The sequence below is a fragment of the Thamnophis sirtalis genome, unplaced genomic scaffold, assembly GCF_051295495.1.
Source record: "Thamnophis sirtalis isolate CommonGarterSnake01/CBP01778 unplaced genomic scaffold, rThaSir2_p1.2 scaffold_3, whole genome shotgun sequence".
Lineage (NCBI taxonomy): Eukaryota > Metazoa > Chordata > Lepidosauria > Squamata > Natricidae > Thamnophis > Thamnophis sirtalis.
Window position 1 is genome coordinate 153,809,362 of NW_028261383.1, and position 24,632 is coordinate 153,833,993.

Consider the following 24,632-nt stretch of genomic DNA (forward strand, 5'->3'; position numbering starts at 1 on the left):
GAGAACAGCAAAGCTGGAAGACTCAATCAGTTTGCTTATCAAGCATCATCATTCAGCAGCATGTCAAAACAAGGGCCATAGAGGCAGGATAAGGATTAACAACAGGACAGCAAATTTATATGATTACAGTACAGTTTTCTGTCAATTTGAGGATTAGTGGATAGGATTTTAACTCAATGGGAAAGGCCCTGACGTCCAGAAACTACTACAATGCATTGCCTTCTATTGGAGCCAGAAAAAAAATAGCAAATTGATAAGCGATATTCAAGAGTTCTTTCTGAGTCTGGATGAGTATTGTATTTATGCAAAAGGAATACAGGTAGTCCTCAAATTATGACCACAATTGAGCCCAACATTTCTGTTGTTAAGTGAGACATTTGTTAAATGAATTTTGCCCCGTTTTACAACATTTCTTGCCACAATTGTTAAGTGAATCACTGCAGTTGCTATGTTATTACAATGGTTGTTAAGTGAATGTGGCTTCCCTATTGATTTTGCTGGTCAGAAAGTGGCAAAAGGTGATCACATGACTTTGGGACACAGCTATGGTTATAAATATGAACCAGTTGCCAGGCATTTGAATTTTGATCATATGATCATGGGGATGCTGCAAAAGTTGTAAGTGGGAAAAACAGTCATAAGTCGCTTTTTTCTGTGTCGCCGTACCTTTGAACGGTCACTAAATGAACCTTTGTAAGTTGAGGAATATCTGTATTGGAATCCTTTAAGATTGGAATCATTTTACATTTGCTTAGAATATGGAAACAAGACGACTTTGAAAATGAGTGAGAGGGAAGTTGGTAGGACCATGCAATGGGGGAAAAGACAGAGAGAATTCCATCCTCAAAGAAAATGCCACTGAAATCAATGGGATTTATTATATAGTAAGCACAAATATCTTCTTAGACCAGTTTTTTTCCAGTCTTTCACTATATAAAGTATATACGTAAAAGAGAAAGTTGTGTGTGTGTAACAAAATTGTTTCTGCAAAGAGGGAATAAGTTAATGTTTACAAGTTGGATGGCTTCTTTTACAGGCCACCCTGTAAACAAAGGGTTTTACATTTAATCAATTCAGTTTATACATACATACATACATATATACATACGTGTGTGTGTGTGTGTGTGTGTGTGTGTGTGTGTGTTATTTGTGCTGATAAATAAATAAAGGGAGACTAGTATAGATCTATTTCAAGCTATTTAGCTCTCATCAGCTAGCCATACCCTTACTGGGATTTGAACCTGTGCTGTATTGCATCTTAGGCATATATAATATATATATATATATATTAGATTTTTACAACCCCTGGTAAGCCCCAATTATGGGAGGAAGCTAACTGCTTCCATCATCTGTCAATCGGCTCGTCACAAGAGTCCATCACGACAGAAACCCAATATTTTTACTGTTGCCTTTGTTATATTTGTGTTTTTTTTAATTTTATTTATTTATCAGCACAAATTAAAAAAAAACATATAGATAGATAGATAGATAGATAGATAGATAGATAGATAGATAGAGATAGAGATAGAGATAGAGATAGAGATAGAGATAGAGATAGAGAGATAGAGAGATATAGAGATAGATAGATAGATAGATAGATAGATAGATAGATAGATAGATAGATAGATATAGATATAGATATAGATATAGATATAGATATAGATATAGATAGATAGATAGATAGATAGATAGATAGATAGATAGATAGATAGATAGATAGATAGATAGATATAGGTGTGTATATATATATATATATATATATATATATATATATATATATATATATATATATATATATATATATATATATATATATATATATATATATATATATATATATATATATCATGTCTCCTCTGGTCCTTCTCTTCACTAGACTAGCCATGCCCAGTTCCTGCAACCATTCATCGTATGTTTTAGCCTCGAGTCCCCTAATCATCTTAGTTGCTCTTCTCTGCACTCTTTTTAGTGTCTCAACATCTTTTTTATAATGTGGTGACCAAAACTGGATGCATTATTCTAGGTGTGGTCTTACTAAGGCTTTATAGAGTGGTGGTAGTACCTGACTTGATCTTGATTTTATCTCTCTGTTAATGCAACTTAGGATTGCATTGGCTTTTTTGGCTGCCGCGGCACACTGCTGGCCCATATTTAGCTGGTGGCCCATTATGTACCATCAGATGATTGTTGATTCTTACAACCTTGTAGATTTTCTCCATGACTATCTGTCCCCAGGCTGGTCTTTCAGGTGCATCTAAATGTAGACTGTCTTCACCTTCACCTTCTCTTTCCTTCCATCTTTCCCAATGGTAGAGAGGGCAGGTCTTCACATAATATGTCTTAAGTAGGATAATTTGAGCAAAGTTATTTGTGCCTCGATTGAGTACTCCAAGTCTTTTTTTTAAAAATCAGGAATCTTCTCCAGCACCAAAGCTCAAAAGCATCAATACTTTTTCCATCCTGATTCTTTAGAGTTGAGGGGGAAGGGAACATATATTTTGTAGATTAAGATGATTCCCATCACTTTCTGAATATTTATTCAGGAGGAGAACAGCAGGAGAAATAAGCAGCATAGAGAGTCAGGGCAGAGCGTAAGTGAATCATCCAAATTCCAGAACTGATTTGAAGACTGTGATTGGCCAATTTCTACCTTTTCAACTCTAAACATGCAGAGCACAGTGGTAGTAACCTTGGTTTACTTTTATATATAAGTATATGTGAGTGCTCTCCCAAATCCTCCCCTCCCCACTCTCTCTGTGTATGCATAAGTGTATTTATATTTTTAAGTAAACTGCTTGTGAAGACTGTGTGAGTATTAGAAACATTTAGAAAGTGCTGGGTCAGCCCAAACAAAACAAGAAGGTGAGTTGGTATAATTTTTAGTGATCTGTGCTGCTTAAGATTTAATGTTCTTTACTTCTCCTACCCCATCCGCCTAAGATCATTGCAAGGAAAACTGTTTTGCAGTCATAATCTTCATCCCTTCTGTGACTAATACTTTACTTCAACTACATTTTCATTTTTGCCTCTAGAATGTGCCTTGACTCACTTTCATGAGTCATCTAGTTATGCTACTTTTGAACCACTCTTATATCCACTACCCCACCACAGACATTCCCTTATGACCTCTCCTTTCTGCCATATACCCATAGTAGTGGCCCAGTCCATACTTGAACTTAAAATATAGTATTAAAAGACTGTTAGATAAATATCCAATGAGCAATGGTACAATCTGATGTGCATTTTGTAATGTCAGGTGTCCCAAATAATTCCTGAGCAATGGGGAGGATGTTGCATGGTGACCAGGCAGAAAAAGAGTCAAATCTCTTGACTATTACATAGCACAGTTACTCCCTGCTGTACTAAACCTGGGTTCAAGGGAGCCAAACAACGGACAATAGGTGGGTTTTCCAGTGACACCACAAAGAAAGCACCAGCTTATGAAGATCTCCCATTGTGCCTCTCAGCAGTTCTTTGAGTTGCTTTTGAACAACAATTTACTGCTCATCCAGATGTTGCTTGGATAGTCAGTTATTCAGACTCATCCAAGTCTCTGAACTAGGGATTGACTTGGTGAACTGGAGGGCAAGGTGTTTACTTTCTCCCTTTGCCAGTCAGCTGTCCTAGCCTTGATAGCCATTTCCCAGAAGTGACAGAAGAAGTGAGTTCTGACAGGTGGCTAAGCCTACCCAGGTCTAATTGTTGGTTAAAAGCACCACTCATCATAGCAGTGCTGTGATTAGCAGATGGTTTTGCCCCCTGGTTAGTGACATTAAGAGGGTGGAGGAGGAACAGAAAATGAGGAGACTGTCTTTTGACTATAAGCCAGACCAGAGGCAAAGGGGAGTGGAAGTGGAGACAGCCAAACTGATACAAAACTAGACAAAACTGACTCACAAATGAGAGGAGAGTATTTAAGTGAGCCGTAGGGAAGACCCTTGAAAGTGCACCCTTTCTCTGATGGGAGGTGAAGATGACTTCCCCATCATGGATCTCCCTAGATCTATAATTCAATTTTTACTCAGCTCCAGGACTGAACTTTGCATGTGGTTTCTGCCCCCATTGTTGCCATTTTTTATTACACTATGGGGTTTATGTCCAAGGCTCCATAATATGGTGGAATGTAGTCTGGAGTTCCTGATAAGAGAAGGGAAGGGCTGTTTTCCTGAACACAAAAGAGGTAATGGAACATGGAAAGTCTGCTAAATTGAAGAAGGCTAAGATGGCTCCTCCCTGGTAGTTCACAGAACATACAGGCATCTGCCACATAACACCCCACACTTAACAATTGAAAGATAAGAAAGACAAAAAAGTCTTGATAGTGGATGTGGCAACACTTGGAGGCAACAGAATAGAAGAGAAAGAATGGGAAAAGGTAACAAAACACAAAGACCTGCAAATAGAAATAGAACCACTGTGGCAAAAGAAAAGAAAGGTAGTACCTATGGTAATAAGCACCTTGGATGCAATCCCAAAACAACTGGAGCACCCCTTGAACACACCAAATTCACCATTGGTCAATTGCAAAAGGTGGTTTTACTTGGAATAGCTCACATCCTGAGATGATACTTCTAACACCATCAAAATATGCGTATCCCAGGTCCTTGGAAAGAACTCGATAGGTAGACAAAAATGTCAAATCCAGTCTGAGCATCTGACTGTGATGACCCATCATCATCATCATCACAACAACAACAACATTATCTTGGTTACTTAGGGTGCTGGCAGCAACCCGTATCAAACATTAGTGCCAGCCAGTGCTAATTGTGATACATTTTTAAATGTTCAATTGACTGAGTTTCATGTTTAATGAATAAAGTAACCACCACCACCACCACCAACAACAACAACACAAAAAGGTGCATGGCACATGCTTTCCTTTGGTATCAACATAACACATCTTCAACTTTCCTAAATGTACATTCATCCTTGGACATCCATAATTCACAAACTCACAGGCAACATTCCCTTGCATGTACAGCACAAATAGGCACCACCCTTGTCTCTATGTACATATCACCCCTTGTTTGGGGAGCCAATCTGCCTTTCTCTTTGATTAGTTAGTCCGAGGGTTTCCTACTTCTTAATTAGCCAGAGGAAGCAGGAAAGCAACTTTTGCTTAATTTTGGTTTTTTTGTTTCAGGCAGCTTTCTTGCAGTCTTTCGTTCCAAAAGGAGTGGCTTGTTGGCTACTCCACTCCCAGCACCTGCTTTTCCCCAAACAAAGGCCTTTTGTCTCACCTGCTTTCCCCCTCCTTCTTGACCACCTTATGACCTAGCCAATAGCAGCAAGGAGCAGAACTCCTCCAGGTTTGCATCTGGGGTGGGTGGGGAAGGGAAGAGAGATAGGAGACTTTAGCTGTTATTGTTTGGGGTTGTGGAGTGGAAAAAAGCGAGTTTAACTCCCTCCTGTTCTGAGATTTGAGAACTGCCCTTTTGTTGCTCTGCTCCTTTCCTGAGCACTGTGTAGGATTTTAGTCTGGAGAAATACTTTTCTTGAGGGGTGATGTGTGCATAGAGACAAGAGTGGTGCCTATATGTGCTGTATATGGAGGTGAATGTTGCCTATGAGTTTGTGAATTATGGATGCCCAGATGAATGTGCATTTAGGACAGTTGAAGGTGTGTTATGTTGATAGCGAAGTAGAGTGTGTGCCTTGCATGTTTTTGTGTTGTATGTATTAGATCTCTCTGCACCTGCTGGAAATCTCGTGGTTCAGGCTCCTGTCTAGCATATCTCTGCTCATGCATGTGGTATTACAGTCTGTGAGTTCCTAAACCAAGGCAAAGTATGATATTTCCATAAATATACTTGTAGGTGTGGCAAGATGCATGCTTCTGTGGGTGTCAGAGCGACGGTGGTAGACAGAAATAAGAGTAAGAAAGAGCAAAGAAAGAAAGAGAGGAGAGGGAGGGAGAGAGATTGCATGTGTATCCTATGTGTGATTGTTATCAAGGTTGTTTCTCTGGTTTCAAGCCAAACCCCATCCCACTTTGGAAACATAGCCAGGACTTGCTAAGCACTCCACCCAAGCCCAGGCACAAACTCAATTATGCTTGGATTTCATTTCAGCTGCAGTTTTTCATGCAGAGACCTGCCTAAGGAGAAGAATAGTTCTCAGATATGGCAGGATGAAGGAAGATTCAACTCTGATTAACAGAAGAGGATGGGAGAAGCCTAAGAGGCATGCTGGGAGTGAGAGTATTTTAATAAGCTTTGCCCTACACGGGCATCAGCAGCAAGGGGAGAGTTAACTGGTGGAATCCTAAGTAGATCAACTGGGCTGACCCATTTCAGACTGAAGGATGGAGGAGGTGGCTCACATTTTTGGTGTTCCTGCTTATAAAGCAGTGGGCCTTTGAAATGCTCTCCATCTGTCACTGAGTCGGCAGAAGACTACGGAATATCAGGATGAAATGGGCTGCCTCCATCGCTGGTCCCTATCCTGTCTCTATTACCGCTGTTCCCAGCCACTTGGCTCACATGACTTCCTTCCAAGGTAATGGGGGAGGAAGCTTAAGAGATTCAATTCACCTTGAAGCTGCCCTTGGACTGTGTTGGAATAAGGGGTGGGGGATGCTGCTTTAGCATAGGACATTGCTTAAATTTAAGACTGTGTCATTGCTGGTCTGGAACAAACTGAAGTTATCAGTCTAGGGATAGGGCAGAAACAAGATGCTGCCTGTGTATGTTAAGTGACATGTTTATTTGCAAGAGGAGAAGAGCCTAGTCTCTCATACTGCTTCCAATGATAGGAATATTTGTAGGTCACAGAATAAGCTGAGCTAGATTTTTTATCTCTGATGCAATAGCTTTCGCACTTTTGATTTTACTTTCAGAAATATCCTCAGACGAGCAATTATAAAGGCAACTCCCTGCTTGCAGTTTCAAGTAATAAAGTGCATTTTGTTTCCTGTGCAGACTCCAGGAAGGTGAGGTGCACAATAGAGATGGAAGGGATACAGGAAACAGTATTATAGAGACTACAGCATTTTATTTCTTGTCATTGGTGGGAATGATGGGAACTTTAACATCGTCTGGTAATTCACAGTTAGGAGAGGCAGTTGGACAATGTAGAGGATTAATGTTAGAGGCAGTGGTGATAGCTCTCAAAAATACCAATTGCCAGGGTTAAATATATCAGCCTCGAGTCAATTGCTAGGAATTATTTCCTTCCATGTTGCCAAGAATTCCATGTTCCCATGACTATTCCATAAACTCTAATTGAGATTCCTTCTTCCTGGCCAGCCTCTCCATACCTGATGATTATTATTCCAACTGTTATTCCAGTTTTGGTGGGCATCAGGTGGGGAATACGCTTCCAGATCTTTTGACTCTGCACATATGGCCTCCTTTACCTGTGTGGTGTACCTGGGATAGACTTTTGAATTGGCCACCCTAGTTCTGTACCTTAAAGCAACCAGCAGTTTCAAGAGAGGAACTGGTTTGAATGCTAATCATTTCTGCTTGTGGAGATAGATTTGGTGCAGCCTTGGTCAAGGAAAGCCTGGCCCCAGCTGCCTCCTTTGTCTGTCTTTGCCCCATTTCACTTTGTGGCATGATCTTTAGTTGCATACTGGGAAGTGGGGGTGGGCATATATGTGTGTATATTGTGGAATGTTTTCATTTCTATCTCTGTTTCTCATTCCTCTGCTTCTCTTTTGGAATGTATTTGCCGATCGTTCCATTCTGAGGTGGCGGTATTGCTTTCCCCTCTCCCGCAAGGCCACCCCAACCTGTCCTTTTTCTGCATGCACCCTTCCTCCTCCTCTGCATGCTTGTCCCACTTTTAAGCATCTTTAATTGGCTGGGCTTTCCGAAGCCTATTATGAATAGTTGGGAGAAGGGAGGGCAGCTGCTCATGGTGGGGGAAGGGTTGTTTGGGAGGGGAAAGAGGAGGAAGGTGGCTGGGCTTTGCTGCATCTGGTCAGTTGCCAGCATCTTTCCTTTTCCAAATATGCAAGGGAGTGTGGGGATGAGGAGAAGTCACCCAACAAAAGGCCACGGGCAGCCCTTGCACCAGTTAAACGACTTGTATACCTGTTCCTTTTCTCTTGCAAACCAAAAGCCCAACACAAACTGAGATAGTTAGAAGTAACCGTGTATCTGACTGCTTAGCTGCTCAACCCTCCCCACATGTCACCAAGGTTCACTGACCTCAATATTTGAAGGGGGTGTTATTTCCTCTCCTGCCCGGAATTTATGAAATGCTTCCTTTCCCTGCAATGACATTGGAGTCTGAGAGTGGCCAAAGGCCACTCTACCCCAAAGGCTACCTTTCCCATAACCAGGATATTTGTGGAAGTTAGAGAGTCGTCTTCCTATCAGGTAGTTTCCAAAAATACCCAGATAGACACAAAGCATATTCTTCCAAACTTCCCTGGTCTGACATTCCGTCCAGAGGTGCTGGGGAATTACATCACTCAGAATTCCCAGTCAACACGGCAAAAGGTTTATTTAAGTCTAACTAGCAGTCCCATATCCCCAAGGTGCTTTTTCAAGAGGCAACTGGACTTTCTGTCCAGTTACCTCTTGACAAAGCACCTTTCGGACAACCATGTCTTGTACGTCTGAGAATCTCCATAGACATTTAGCAGTTCCATAATATTTAGGTCATCCTTAACACTGATATTATTATTTTGGTTCTCCTGCCTTGCCTGTTCTCATAAGATTTATAGCAATTGCAGGAAGCAGGATGACATGGGAGGGACTGTAGGACAGAGAAGGATCTTTCCTCTGGAATAGTGCTGTCCATAACTCTCTTTTTTTTTTGCTCCCTAGCAGCATTGCAATAAATACAACAATGTTGGGGGATCTCGTTGCTAGTCCTCTGCACACACTGAGGTTTGATCATGCGCTTGATCAAGAAAAACAGGATAGCTCAGTGATTCCTGCTAGGAACTGCTACTGCAAAACTTAAAACCTCTTTTTTTCTTTAAAAAAAAATGGATTCATTAATGATTGACTGTTTTTTATGTTGGATTAACAAGATTCAGAAGAAAATCAGAAAGCTGCGTAAGGCAGATGCACACACTCTGTATAAAACTTGGGGTGGCTTGTTTGTCAGAGAAGTGGGATATTTGTCTCATGTGTGTGTAGCTTTGTACTGCTGCTACATGTGAGGCTTCATTTGAGTTTTGCATATTTTTAAGAGTTTGCATATATATTCTAATTAAAGAAAAATGAAAGACCGTGAAAAGATCTAACACACAAATTCATGTTCTAGAAGAAAGGAAGGTGCTACAGTGATTGTAAATTCAGGTCGTTCTCAAGTCAAAATCAATGGGAAATAAATCATGATAGCTTTTTGGACTTTTTAAAATATCTACACTGATTGGGATCTGAATTGGGATGTTTGACATTATGTGCAAATGAAATAAAGACATTACACATTGTTCCCTAGATATAATTAACTCTGGAATTTTAAGTGATGTTTTTCAAAACCTTGCATTATTGTGGGTATTTATGTTCAGTAGGATGAATATCTCTATTGAGGTATATTTAATAACAGTAAATTATTAAATTTATATCCTGCCCAACACCCAACAACTCTGAATGGTTTAAAAATGGTTAAAAACAAGTAACAATATAAGAAACAGATGTAAAGATGTAGATATACATATAGATATACATACAGACTGCACATATAGATATACATATAGCTATAAATATAGATATGAATGAAATTTGCCAAGTTCTTGCAGAATCAGCCAATACCTACTTATGCTGTATTTGTATTTTATTGGTCTGGGGCCATAAGTAAACAAATAATTTTCCTCCGATAGGAATTTTTGCTAGCTTTAATATTTAAAGAGAGGAATGGTGAATATTTTTCATCCCTACATTTCTGCTTTAGTTTTCTTTCTCTGGGTTTTCACATTGTCATAGCAGAAATTATAATGCCTTTTAACATTCTCCACATTTCCCCCACGCCCAGCTTTTTTTTGCTAGCTTTTCATTTCTTATGCTTTTTGTTGGTTTGGGAGGGGGGGGGGGAACGGGACAACGACAATAAGTGGCATAAAAGCTTTGTGTTGTTTGCTTTGAACATTCCATTTTTGCTACTGATACATATTTCTTAAGAAAGGGGGGTGGAGTTAATTTTAATTTTGAAACTATCCAGTTTTGGCATAGTACCTAGCATTCCTTATTCTTCTAATTCCTTTGATAAAACAATCCTATTTCATAAATGTTTTTTTTTCCTTTCCCATGGGAAAAAATGTAGCAAATGTGGGTACAAAAAAGAGAGAGCAATAAAAAAGAACATGGCCAAGAAGTGGAGTGCTATGAGTTTAGTGGCCAATTTTAAAAAATAAGAGATATTGATCGTCAAACTTCCTTGAAAGCTACTCTCTTTGTTCTTGCCTGTAATCCCAGATATGACAGATGTTGGTCTTCATCAAAAGCCACTTTCCATCACCTAGTTGTGCTTTCTGCTTTCCTTGTGTTCCAGAATTTGTATCACTCTGAACATTGTTCTTCTAACTTTGTTGGAGCTGGTTTTCTTATGCACAAGACAGGCTAACCTTTTATCTAGTGATGCCATGTAGGTTGGTGGAAAATACTGTAAAAATTGGTACCAGTGATAAAATAGCTAAAATGTTGATTCCATTTGGAGTCCTTGCGGGGGAAGGGAGGCCTTTTCAAATATTTAGTTGTAAGCTGTCCGCAGCTTACATTTAATTTTTCTGTGAATTTTAAAGAAGGTGAGAGCCTTAATTTTGAAACCCGGAGCCTTAATTTTGAAACTGATATCGTAACTAAGTCTATGGAGATTCTCAGTCATCCAGGTCATGATTGTCCCAAAGGTCTAAAAAGGCAAGTGGACTTTGTTTTTCCATGAAGACATTTTGGTTTCTCATTCTAGAAGCTTCCTCAATCTTCAGTTCTGACCAAAGAAGTTTCTTGGATGAGAAGCAAAACACCTTCATGGAAAAACAAAGTATACTTGCCTTTTGAAAAAGCACCTTTGGGATGATCTTGTAACAGTTTCTTAAAATTTGGGCATTTTCCAAGAAGGGGAATGTTTCTATGTTAGGGATAGAATCAAGATCACGTGAAGTGTTAATACCACTTTATAATGCCTTGGTAAGGCCACACTTGGAATACCGCATTCAGTTTTGGTCACCACGATGTAAAAAAGATGTGGAGACTCTAGAAAGATTGCAGAGAAGAGCAACAAAGATGATTAAGGGACTGGAGGCTAAAACATATGAGGAACGGTTGTAGGAACTGGGTATGTCTAGTTTAATGAAAAGGAGGACTAGGGGAGACATGATAGCAGTGTTCCAATATCTCAGGGTTTGCCACAAAGAAGAGGGAGTCAAACTATTCTCCAAAGCACCTGAGGGCAGAACAAGAAGCAATGGGTGGAAACTAATCAAGGAGAGAAGCAACTTAGAACTGAGGAGAAATTTCCTGACAGTTAGAACAATTCATCATTGGAACAATTTGCCTCCTGAACTTGTGAATGCTCCAACACTGGAAGTTTTTAAGAAGATGTTGGACTGAAATGTGTCTGAAATGGTATAGGGTTTCTTGTCTAGGCAGTGGGTTGGACTAGAAGACCTCCAAGGTCCCTTCCAATTCTGTTATTCTATTCTATTCTATGTGAATTGTTTTGAAAGGGCTTTCTGGATTCAAGAACTAGCGTCCTGGTGTCTTAGCCAGCTTCAGTATCTAGAAGAGATTGGCATCTTGTGATTGCCCAAGCATTAGAGGCTCTGCCCAAATGATAAATTTATACTTAAAATCAGTAAAGCAAATGCTATCCTATGTGGGTGTGAGGATGCCTTAAAGGGAGTTATCCTCATCAGATCCTGGAATACTTCCAAACAAGAGTCATAAAATGTCCTCCCTCAGAATGTGATGGAGCCAAGATCAGTTGTCACTTCAATTATTTTGTTTTTCATTGCTACATATCTTTCTTTTCATTATTTGGAAGAAGGGACTGTTGGAAATCCTCTGAAAATATTCCCAACATTCCACAAGTTGATTACCTCAGACAACAGATTCAAGACCCTATTACAGAAGGATAAAAGATTGCAAGATTCTTTTATGGAAGATCCCCTGAACCCTTAATATTGATTTCGTTTAGGCTTTGCGAAGTAATCTTATATCTCTTCTGCATGCGAGTAGACAGGAAAGCCCTTTTTGGCATTCCAACCTAACAGGTACCAATAAAATAGTATAAACCATTTCTGGTCCTGTAAGATACAGAGAAGTAAAAAAAAAAAGTCATATTAAATGCACGGGTTGCTGAGAGGGAGAACAGTATCCCATTTCTAGCATCAGATTTCTTAAAAACAAAACCCCCAAATTGCCTGGCAGTTTTCTAATTACAGAACCTTGTTGAAAAGCGGTCTGCTTTGCCTTCCTGACTGTACACAAACCCAAACACACACATACCCTGCTGTTGACACCCACACAGCATAGAGTGCCATCTTTTATTGATGTTCTGCTTGGCTTCGTTGAAAGGAAAACATGTTTGTAGTAACATAGGCAGATGGCTGTGTTTTTTCCCCTTCTGCTTTTGGTTGGCATGATGGATCAAATCTCAAACTCCTCCACCTTCATATTTAGGGAGATTCCTCTTGCAAAGCTTCTTGCCAAATCATTTGTGATCGTGGGCGGCGGACTTCACTGTTCGTTTTTACAGTTATGCTTCACTGGCCTACTCTGTAGAGGATCACCCACAAATGAAGTGTTGGGAACATCTTCCTACATTTGGGAAAGAGGATTAATTTATACTGTGGTGACAGGACCATATATATCAGTAATGGCGAACCTTTTCTAAAGTGCCAAAAAAGGTGCATGTGCGGGTAGCCCCAAAAAGGGAGCACTTTATACTCGCCCGTCTGGTCCATGACCAGGAAGAGGAGTTGCCCAGGGAGCATGTGCACACCTGAAAATGTACTTCCGGTTTCCAATGCGCGCCAGCTGGCAAGTCTTCCAGTTACTGCCGTGCATGTCCACCTATCAATCTGGCCAGCGCACATGCTCACACTGGAAGATGGAAGGCCCGCTCTTCCAGTTTCTGGCCAGCTGATAGTTGCATGCGTATGCACGCCAGAAACCCGGAAGAGGAATGGCAATGCTACATGTGCCAGTCAACATGGCTCTGTGTGCCACTTCAGGGACACGTGCCAAAGGTTCTCCATCACTGAAATATATAAATACCAAAGTGAAGTTGCAATACCCAGTCCATACTAAGTGAAAGAGGAGATATTCTTGGTGAAATCCTGAATTATGCAATAGACATGTGCTATGGAAATGGTTTTCTCTGTGCTTCTTTCCCAGTGACTCCTGTTTGGCTTCCAAGCCTAGTTTACAACTCTAGGATTTCCTAATCAGATCCCAGTTTGCTTAGTTTTGCAAGATCAGCTGTGGTTGCCTGGGGATTCCTCAAAAATCGGGCAGAGAAATCTATCATGTATGCATTGAATCTCTTTCAAAACAACGCTTGAAATGCAATTTTAAGAGTATTTAATAGGGAATAAGTTTTCAAGTTTTCAAAGTAAATCCAGAAAATTGGGGTGTTCATTTCTATGTTTATGATTATAGAAACTATAATTTGGGGTGTCTTGGGGTTTTTTTGGAAACCAGATCTCCCCCCTCCAGAGGTTTCAAATCCAGCTGGAGATCCTGAGGCAGTCAGAGAACTATAGGATATTCTTTCCCTCTCCTTCACTTCGAACATCCATGTTCTATATTTTATTTATTAGGTTTATATAACTGTATTCTATGGGAAGCAATGTAGAAAGAGGGGCTCAAAGCCCACTGAATTGGGGAGAGACATGAAGCAACCCTGCCTGCTATAGATACACCCTTCTCACTACTTCAGAAAATTTGGGAGGATAGACAAGCTCAACACTACCATGATTATCCTATCATTTTAATAGTTTGAACTCAAGATGGATGGGGCCATTGGGGGCTTAATTTGGGGGAAATCAGAGTGCGAAGCAGAAAATTAAGGCTGAGTAGGAAGGTATGGTTCTGAAAACTGATCTTCATTTCTTAGTGATGCTCACTGAAAAATAAAACGTTGGAAATACTAGGCACAAGCCTTTGGCTGATATACAGTATTTGTGTATATGTGGGTAGCTTGAAATCTTGAAAGGTCTTGATGTCTCTCTCTCTCTTTCTGCTCTTCTAGAGAGATCCTCTAGCTCCCATTCTGGAATCTTGCCATTCTGCTGGTAGTTAAAAGTGGATGGTAAGCCACATTAAGCCCCCACACTATCCTAGTCCTCCCAAGCAATTATGCCAGGGTCAGGCCAGGCACGGCAAGGACACCAAGAGGCTTTAGGGCAGCAGGTTTTCTATGCTGACTTGGAAGAAAGAATTGAGAAGGGTAATCAGGTGTTATTTTGAAGAGGCAATGGTCCAGTTTTTTACCTGAATACAAATGATCACAGGGGGAGATCGACTCTGCTTCTTCCCCATGAAGTACACAGCAGAAGAGGCAGCTGGACGATGGGTCTTCAGATCCCTGTGGTTGGCTCCCTTCATTCTCCTTTATCGTAGTTCTGTTCAGCTCAGATAAAGACTGGATGTGTATATGTGAAATAGGGGAAGAAGGTAGGTTTATACAGAGCTGGAATTTTTTATATTCAGCTGAAAATGACCACAGGATGAGACTATTTTTAGACATAGAAAATGCTGAATTGAACCACCTCTCCAAATCTGGCTTGTCGTTTGGGGGTGTCAATGGAGGTGTTGCTAGGGGTGAGACATTCCCTCTGTCCCCCCACCCTCAGTCCCTGCAGAAAAGGCAGTAAGCCATTTTACTCACTAGCTTTCTAAGGACCCTAAATAGTGGCACCAGGTCAACAATGAAGCCAAAGGGAGAACAGTGTATTTTGCCCATAGTCAAGTGAGAATATGAGGAGATGGGGGAGGAGGAGGAAGAGGATGTCACTTGCTAGCCGTCAAAAGTAGCAGCAGCAGATCAAGCATGAGGAAGAAGATTTGATGATCTCCCTTCCCCTCGATCTCCCTCTATCAGGTCGCTTTCAGACACATATTAGAACTTGGGTGGACATCTAAGTGACAGGCTTGTTCGTTCTCAGCCTTTTTTGTTGTTGTTTTAAAAAAAATCCTCCTTGTTCATTCTAATGTCTTTTAATGCACAGTCAAAATGACCTAGATATCGCTGTTCTCCAAAGGGATAGTTATTTCATGGCAATTTTGTGGGTTTTATGTTATACTTTTTAATGCTGGCCGAGGATCAAAATAAAGATTGATTTTACCTGTCATCCTCTTTAATTTTGTTGGTATTGTGGGAAGGCAACTTCAAATGTAGTAACACTCATCAATCTTCCCTCTTGTGCTTTTCTTCATTTATTCTCCCAAAGGCATACAAATATTTCTATATACCTATCTACTACTTCTGTATACATTTCTTTATACAGGAATTTGTATTGACCCAGTGTCCTCTGAGAAGAAATATGATAAATATTTTAGATCATAATAAGCCAAATATGACTTGATTACCAAGAAACAAGTATGAGTAACTGACAATGTATAATTAGACATAGAAGAAATTTCAATGACCATGAATTATAAAAAAAAATGAGGAAATATGAAGACTTTCAATTAAGGATCCAACGAATGTGGAAAAAAGAAAGGTGTTATGATGCCAATAGTGGCTGATACATTAGGTGTCATACCAAAAATCTGAAAAGCACTTTGACACAACAGAAATGGACAGAATCTCCACATACTAAAGGCAAAAAAATTGCACATACACATTACAATGATATCTTGAGGTATCTTGTCAAAATTCAGTCAGAACTAACTGGTAGACCATATAAATAACCTCATTAATAGTAATAATAGCAGAGAGATTCCAGGGAGTCCCAATGATAAACCAATCTCCCTCAGGAATAGAGACACATTGCAGTTAAAAATGGCATCCAAATGTAGGTTTTGGGCTGTTGGAATCCCTCCAGAATAAGGAGAGATTGCAAGATTACCCATATGTACTCCAGACAGCTGTTTATGAGCAGACAGCAAGGCCTGCATTTTTGCAGCTGGTTTATAATCAGCTGGGAGTTGTGGGATTAGATCATGCTTATAGGCACAACTGTCATCTGTACAGTTTGACTAAGGCTCATTTCTTAATCACTTTGGATTTAATCGTGTTGTTCTTAAAGTTTGAGAAGCTTTAGCTTGGGAAGTTTTCTTTAATCTGTTAAAAAAAAGTTTAACTACAACTTTAAAGATTTGTATTAAACATTGTGAGGGGGAGGAATATATAGCAAAATATGGCTAATGTTGGTTTTTAGAAAAAATTAAATGCATTAAGGGCTCAGATGGGTTTGATTTAAGACTTGTTTAATTGAAAGAAAACTTTCTTGTGGGAAATGTTTATATTATAAGATGACTTTGAAGGTTGGACATTAGAGGGCACCACATGGCTATTTTAAAGGAGAGTTTTGATAAATGGGCATAGGACATTTTAAAATTATTTACCTTTACAAAAGAATCAGAGAGCATTACTAAAGAGAATTACTGAGAGAGGAGACAAAGAGACTCTGAGAAAGCAAATGTTACCACTTATTTTTTTGATGAGAAATACTTGGGAGAAAGAAGAATGAGTATAAAATTGGTTTATTTGATCAAAGCTAAACTAAAGGGTTGCTATTTCTAATAATGTTCAATGTTGTTGTTTTTACTGGGCCTGGCTGAGGATGTCTAAAGGATTTTGTTTATTTGAAGAGAGAAAATGAGTGGATATGTTTAAATAGAAATGTAAATATAAAAGGGAAGATTTGAATTGGATTTACTAGCTACAGTTTGTACTAGTTACAGTATGTTGTTATTTCTGATAATCCTTAATAGATGTGCTGATTAATATGAAGAAAAGAGGTTTTAGAGATAGATTTTTAGAGAATGGGATTAGTTATGAAAATGAAAAGATATTTGGTTTTACTTTAAGAAATTATGATAGATTGTTAATGTTGATTATACTTGCTGGAGATGAAGAGTGAGGTTGGTTTTCCTCCTTTTTTATTTTTCTGCTGATATAAACTTCCGTAGAATTATTATGGGGAAATCATAGTAATAATAATGCTTGCAGGTTGTACTTTTAAAATTTTAGAAGAATCTGTTTTCTGTGGATATAGAAAGAGGAGCTGTCTGCTTACACACAAGCATTCTTTGCAACATTGCTCAAACTTTTTGTGTCCTTGAATTATGAGGAATGCAGAGATGGCTGGATGGAAGGAAGGAGGGAGGGAGGGAGGGAGGGAGGGAAGGAAGGAAGGAAGGAAGGAAGGAAGGAAGGAAGGAAGGAAGGAAGGAAGGAAGGAAGGAAGGAAGGAAGGAAGGACCATCCGTGAGGCAGCCCTGACCTGCAAGCAGATTATGCCTTAGGCATTGCTCTCTCAGGACAATTCCTTCATGTATTAATCTGTCTTAACTGACGTCAGGAATCCTATTATTAAAGGTTTTGTTGCAAATGCCAGCCTTTTCATCTGCAGAACACTGGAGTGTTGATTAATATCACAAATAGGAGAATAACTAATATACTCAATAAATGGAGTGCCTGATGGTGGTGGGGATGGTTGTGATGGTGGAGGTGGTGTTTTCCCTAAAGAGTGTGTGTGTGTGTGTTGTGTTGTGATGTGATGTGATGTGTGAAATGCATGCATGCATGGTCTCAATTATCACTGTGTTTGCTGGAAGGTGGGGTAGAATGGAATAAGAGCCTAGAGTGGGCAGGACAAGTCTGTAGAAATCGACTTGTCCTGTCATAATCTACCTACTGATCTAGAAGGGACAGAAGTTGTTGTATGAATGTAAGATGCAGCATGACAAGAAGAAAAGGAAAAGCAACAACATGGTGTTGCAAGGAGGCTCACATCTAGGCACAACTGAAATGTTTACTGTAATCCTTTTGACTCTCAGTTTCTCAAAAGACCCAGTGATGTAATTTTGCATGCTTTGCTTTCAGTAGTCAGGACAGCACAAGGAAATGTGTGTCTTCTTAGGGAAGATGGTACAGAGGAAGTAGGACCTGATCTCCCGTGTTGTCAACTCAGTAGACTTAAGATTGTTCCGTTGTGTAGTGTTTTCAGGCTGATTTGTGATTAAAAAAAATCTTGAGAACCCCGCTAATATTCCAAATTAGCGACGCCAATGCAGCTTGCAAAAAGTCTCTGCATGACCACAGGCACGAGACCAGCAGAGATACAAAGAAATAGCGAATGTCCCTGATATTTATTGTTCACCTGCATTATTGCAGCTTACACCTGGTGGTCCCATTTGGGATTCCAAGTATACTTTTCCCACCTAGAAATACTCTTGCTCCTTTAGAATCTTCATGAGGACTATCAGCTTGTGTCAACGTTTAAATAGGGAGGGGGAAGTGGTGAAAAACGTTGTTACCCTTTCTGTAGATTTTGAATGGATCCAGCATTCCAACTGCTTCAGCACAGCAGCTATTGATTCAGGCAGTCCATACCTTGCAGTGTTCTTGCTCTGTTTCTAGAACTTTGTGCCTAAAATTAGCGAGTCCACTTCAATTTCTTGGCAGTAGCAGAAAAGCACATAATGGCACATGGTTCTGGTTTTGTTTTAATGCTCCTTAATCGGAGGAAGCTGAATTATTTTGCTTTCTGAGGTGGAGAGCCAAAGCATCACCTTTTCTGATCTAAAGTACATTATTTTGGCATCTTGGGCAGAAGAATCTCACAAACAGCAGTTCCTTTTTCTGATAGCAAAGACACCATCATCATCAATAGCAGCAGCAACAATAATTTCCTGTGTTTTCATGGCTCCTCTGAGGCTGCCACCTTGCTCTGCCCAGTAATTGAAGTGGCTCTCTCTCACACACACCTGTAGTGATTTGTGGCAGTTTCTCATAATGAGTAGCAGTGGAGGCAGAGGAGGAAGAGAAGGTAAGGGGCCAATTCTCAGAAGGCAGCAGAGAGTGAGGAATGAACTGAGAGTTATTGAGGTGGCAGTGCTTGGAAGGAGAGATTCAGTGGAGTCAAGAACCCCAAAGCAATCTTTCCCAACCTTGGTAACTTTTAGGTGGACTTCAACTCCTACAATTGGCTGGCTGGGGAATTCCCAGAGTTGAAGTCCACCTATCTTAAAGTTGGAAAGTTGGGGAACATTGTCATAGAGTATGACTTCTCTTTGCCAACTACACAGTCTTGGAGATTGCTCTAGTCCATGAGGGCAAAACCTTTCAGCACCGAGTGCCGAAAAGGGAACGCATGCGCTCATCGGGGCGACAATGCAGAAGGGCATGCGCATGCTGGAAAATAAACGTCCGGTTTCTGGTGTGCACATGCATGCCGCCCAGCTGGTCTTCCAGTTTCTGGCATGCATGTGTGCACGATGATCATCTGGCTAGCACCCATGCATACATGAAGGCCAGCTCATCATCGTGTGCGCATGCGCGCCAGAAACCCAAAAGAGGAACAGGCAATGCTGCATGTGCCAGGCGACATGGATCTGCATGCCACTTCAGGCATGCATGCCATAGGTTCGCCATCATGGCTCTAGTCTAATATGTATGTGATATAACAACCAGCCAACAGCGATTATACTTTTAATTGATACACTGCCTGGCTTGTCATTAATACATTTTATGCATGTAAATAAACGTATAGCCTCTGCACAATCCCTTCTTCTCAAAAGAAGAGTTCACAGTTCAACGATGCTATAATTGTGTGATGTTTAGCCAGCATTCTTCAATCAAAATATTTTAGTGGGTTAAGCACAGTGCCTTTGACAAAGGAATTTTCTGAAATGCTTTTACTGTACACAATAAAGATGTTTCTTTCTGGCATTTGGAGGCCTCCTCCCTTCTTCACCCCACCTTTCTTTTGTTTTTTCATACCCAGCCCTCTTTTTTTCTTACCACTTTGCTATTCAGCAAGCTTTTTTATGGAACAGCTAGAGGTGGGTCCTGGCATGCCCACCTAAAGCCACATTGTCCACATCAGCATCATGACAGCAGCAAATGTTTACCTGCATATTTTGTTCAGCTGATGTTGATTCTTTGGAATTTTCATCCTTTCCGCCACTTTGCTTCAGTTAAGCATCAATATTTCTTACAGTTTGGTGGACACAGTAATCTGGGACTGATATTTATTTCTTTTTAAACTTCAGTTGCAAACTTGGGTGAGAGGCAACCCAAATTCCGACTCCAGAAAGATTAAATTCTGTAGTTGACTAAATTAACTCATGGAAATACATCTATCCTACCCTGCATCACTAATTTATTTTAATTATCTGATCATCTTAAGGGAAAAGGATCTGGGCAGGCGTTAAGGACTAGTTCCTTATTATAAAGTATACTCCTTATACTATCAAGTATATAATGGCAACCATAAGAGCTAGTAATTGGCTTTTTAAGGAACTGTAAAGTTCTTCCTCTCCATTCTTCAGCTTAACATCCTTGTCAATTTCACTTCTTAATGAACCTGTTTCCCTCATTTGCTGTGGAGAATGGGAGAAAGGGCATACCCGTTTTGCCACCTTTTGCAGTCTTTTCCTTAGGAGCTGGATAACCAGCAATTACCAAAATATAGTTACTTAGGCAAACAAAGAGAGAAAGAATACCCTTTTCCAGTAGTTGTTTGAAAACACTACCCACAGCTACTGCACATTATACTGAATTCTCCCCCAGTTCCACAGACAAAATTAGGGGCACACCATGTGCTATTGGAAATAGGCTTTTTCGCTGGCATAAAATGTTGTGGTAGACATCTATGTCTAGCCTGCTTTTTTCCTGATAGAAAAATATCCTCTTTATAGATTATAGACACAGGTTTCGTTTCTTTTTCTGGTTTGGGAGTCTTGTTTGAAGAAAGACTGCATTTGTGGAACAGCAGCCATTGATGGCATGCGGACATACTCTTTTTGAGTGCAAATTGTACCCTGCAGAAGGGACTGCTTATTTAGATTCTTATTTAAAACCTAAAATATACTGTGTAATGGGACAACTCGCTGTGCCCTACACACCACAGCTATCTTGCCACTGTCAATTTATCATGGCCAACTACCGTGTTTTCCCGAAAATACGACATGCCCTGATAATAAGGCCATGCCACATTTTTGTTCATAAGGATTTATTTCATTTTCCATTTTTCATTTTCATACACTCACATATATACTGTGCATAGCCGGAGCCATACAGCATTAAACAATAATCACAGCAATTCCTCTTGCCATGCCACATTTTTCAGGTGGGCAAAAATGTAAGCCCTTCCCCGAAATTAAGCCCCCTGGACAACCCCCCCTCTGGCCAGGCAGAGCGCCACTCACCGAGCTAGCGGTATCCCGAAGGCACCAAACCACAGGAATGGAGGGGGGGGCAAAGGCTCACATTGCTTGGCGCCTTCAGGATACCGCTAGGTTGGTGAGTGGTGCTGTGCCCAGCTGGAGAGGGGGGTTGCTGGGCAGTTGCTCTCTTACGAGCGGGCTCCCGAAGAGCCGAGTACAGCCTCAGGGTCTAACGGTTGTGTTGTACTGTTGCAACAGCTGAGCAGCCGCCAGGCAAACTCCCTTTCCAGCCGGGCACAGCTCCATTCACTGACCTAGGGGTATTGCCAAGCTGCGTGAGTGGCTGTTCACCACCCTCTGGCTCCCACAGCTTGGCGCCTTCAGAATGCCCCTAGGTCAGTGAATGGGGCTCTGCATGGCTGGAGAGGGGAGTTGCGCAAGCAGCTTTTCTGCTTCCCGCTCGACCAACTCCCAGGTTCACAATGCCCTTGTCTAACTCTCCCTGCAGAGCCACTGCTGCTGCTGCCCCCCACCACATGGCTTTTTCTGCAGCTTCCAAAGCACGGAGGTAGGATGCCAACTCTTCCGGAAGTTGCCACTCTGGGAATACACTGTATGGTTGTACGCTCTGGGAGTATGCTCTGCCGGCAGCCAGCCCACAGCCATAGAGCGTACTTCCAGAGCAGCCGCTGCTGGAAGACTCAGCTGCGGCTCTCCGGAGTTTGGCAGCTGGAGAATAGGTTATGCTTGGAGCACCGCAGCAGTGGCAGTGCCCTGGCCCTGCAGGGAGAGCTGGGCCAGGGCATGGTGAGGCTGGGAGGCACATGAGCTGGGGGTGGAACAGGCACTCGCTCAACCTCCCTTTCCAGCCAGGCAGAGCACCATGCACTGACCTAAGGGTATCCCAAATGCACCAAGCCGCGGGAGCTGGGAGGAGGGCAGAGCACCAAGCGGTTTAGTGCCTTCAGAATGCCCGTAGGTCAATGAATGGAGCTCTGCCCGGCTGGAAAGGGGGGTTGCCAAGTGGCTGCTTGTGAGCATGGTCACCTCATGGCTGGTGCATTGCACTGCTGCAACAGTGCAACACAGCCGTTTGCCCCTAAGGCTGTGCCTGGCTCTTCGGGTGCCCGCTCACAAGAGAGCAGCCACCAAGCAACCCCAAAACTTTAAGCTCCCCCGATAATAAGTCCCAATCAATATTTTGGGGGTGAAAAGAAAATAAGACCCTGTCTTATTTGTTACATTAATCATACTCAGGTAATTGTGGTGTTATTATACATATTTGTATTAAGAGTGTGTTCCATCATTGTTTAGTTGTTCAGTATTTTTGTGTGCCACTGTAATAACAATTACATTATTATTTAAATGTACATAGTGATACCATCTTTCAAGACCTAATCTTTACATCTAGCTATTACTTTTAGTATATTATATAAAAATATGTATAATAATATTCCCCCTTGATCTTGTTTCTATCTCCATTCTACTCTCAGTAAAGCCAATCTTATATTTTCAATTTTCAATTTTAATGGATTTGTATGCCGCCCAATCCCGTAGGACTCTGGGCGGCTTACATAAAAACAGTTTAAAAAAGAAAATATTAAAAGATTTAAAATATAAGACAGAACGAATAAAAAAAAGGATACAACATGCACTCGATCTTAATGGGGCTGAAGGTCAATCAAGATCAGCAGCCCCAGGCCTGCCGGAACAGACTTTCGGAAGGCCGAGAGAGTAGGGAGGGTCCGGATCTCAGGGGGTAGATGGTTCCAGAGGGCCGGGGCAGCTATAGAGAAGATATTAAACAGCATTCACTTTCTAACCATTATCTCTTGTCCACTTTATAATTCTTATTTGTTTTTTGACTTTCCTCCCAAACTCCTCCCTTGGGCTTTTGTCTCTGTCTACATCTTTCCTATTTAACCCAAATATTTCTTCCATCTCTACTATCCTTTGTTGTGATACCTCCGGAGGATCTGCCCAAGCCCCTATCTTCTCTTCAAAAATACCTTTCTTTTTATCCAATCCCATTTTTTGATCTCTTAATACACATTGTCCCTTATTTGATTTATAAGTTTTTATTGTCTTCTCCTTCTTCACTTCTTGTTTTATTTATTGATTTATCTGTTCTGCCTTTTCCTCTGGTCTTTCTATTATCTTCTCTATTTCCTATGTTTTATGATCTTTATTCATTGTAAAGAGAGCCGAGGTGGCGCAGTGGTTAAATGCAGCACTGCAGGCTACTTCAGCTGACTGCTAGTTCTGTAGTTCGGCTGTTCAAATCTCAGCGGCTCAGGGTTGACTCAGCCTTCCATCCTTCCGAGGTGGGTGAAATGAGGACCCGGATTGTTGTTGGGGGTGATATGCTGACTCTGTAAACCGCTTAGAGAGGGCTGAAAGCCCTATGAAGCGGTATATAAGTCTAACTGCTATTGCTATTGCTGTGTTGAACATTTTCTGATTTCCCCACAATGTCATGCATTAAGTCTTTTATCTCCCTGTTGTTCTTTATCAACATATCATAAGTACTTTGGAGCATCAACACCATTTCTTTTTGAAATCTACTCATGTCCCCCTGATGCAACATCTTGTCTTATTTTGATAGGTCCAAATATTGCTCAATAGCCTGTCAGTAGTCTGTCACTGCCCCTAAGTCTCAATTGTCTATGACCTCAGAAAGCCAGCTTAGAAACTGTTTGCTCAATCCTAGCGTTGCTCCTCAGAGGAATGCAATAGTTATAGTTCTTTGTGTCCCACAGTTAGTCAATTAGTTCCATTCAGGTAATCCAGGAAGATTTCCAAATGTCTCCTTAAGTCTAGTCTGTAAGTTCAGTCCTAGATCCTGGCATTTAAAAGTCACTTTCTTTAGATGTCTTTCATAATCTTACAGTTAAACTTCCAAAAACTATGAGGTAGACAGATATAGATCAGTAGATAACACAGCAACCTTCCAGGTGTTATTTATTTCCACTTTTTTTCTCTTTGTCTTATCAGTACTTCCCAAGGTTGTAGGAGTTTAGTATATATACCATTCATCAGGAGATGGCACCTTCATCTTAAATTTTCACATTGCACAAAGTCTGACAAATATTTATTTCAGTTTTCTGCAAATAGTCAATATTCAGACAAATAATTCCAACATTTTAAAATGACTTATCAAAATATTGCAAATAAAGTTTAAAAATCCGATCATTCTATATTTTAAAGATTTTGCACTCTCCCTTCAGTTCCTTTTCTTTCTGGTCTATAATTTTTCTCTCTGTAATTATTTGCCACTTTAACAAGCATTTCAGAGTCTCTTTTCCAGGGTTTATTTTCTTTGGGGTTAGGCTCTAGGTAAAAAAAGAATCACCTCACCCAGTTCCAATCACTGTTCATCTATACTGC

The 24,632-nt window shown here is 40.7% G+C and overlaps 1 protein-coding gene across 5 annotated transcripts in view; it reads left to right on the forward strand.

The window, feature by feature from the left end:
- The window catches only part of ZNF385A (zinc finger protein 385A), a 172,465-nt gene that overhangs the window by 39,179 nt on the left and 108,654 nt on the right, over nt 1–24,632 (forward strand). The window contains exon 1 of one of the 5 annotated variants that reach the window (XM_087710491.1): nt 6,108–6,498. The exons of 3 other annotated variants lie outside the window; for them this stretch is intronic. In XM_087710491.1, coding sequence (XP_087566617.1) covers nt 6,411–6,498 — 88 coding nt within the window. In that variant the 5' untranslated portion in view covers nt 6,108–6,410. Of the gene's footprint in view, nt 1–6,107; nt 6,499–24,632 lie in introns of those variants that run through there. One more of the 5 variants, XM_087710492.1, reaches the window with a different exon arrangement.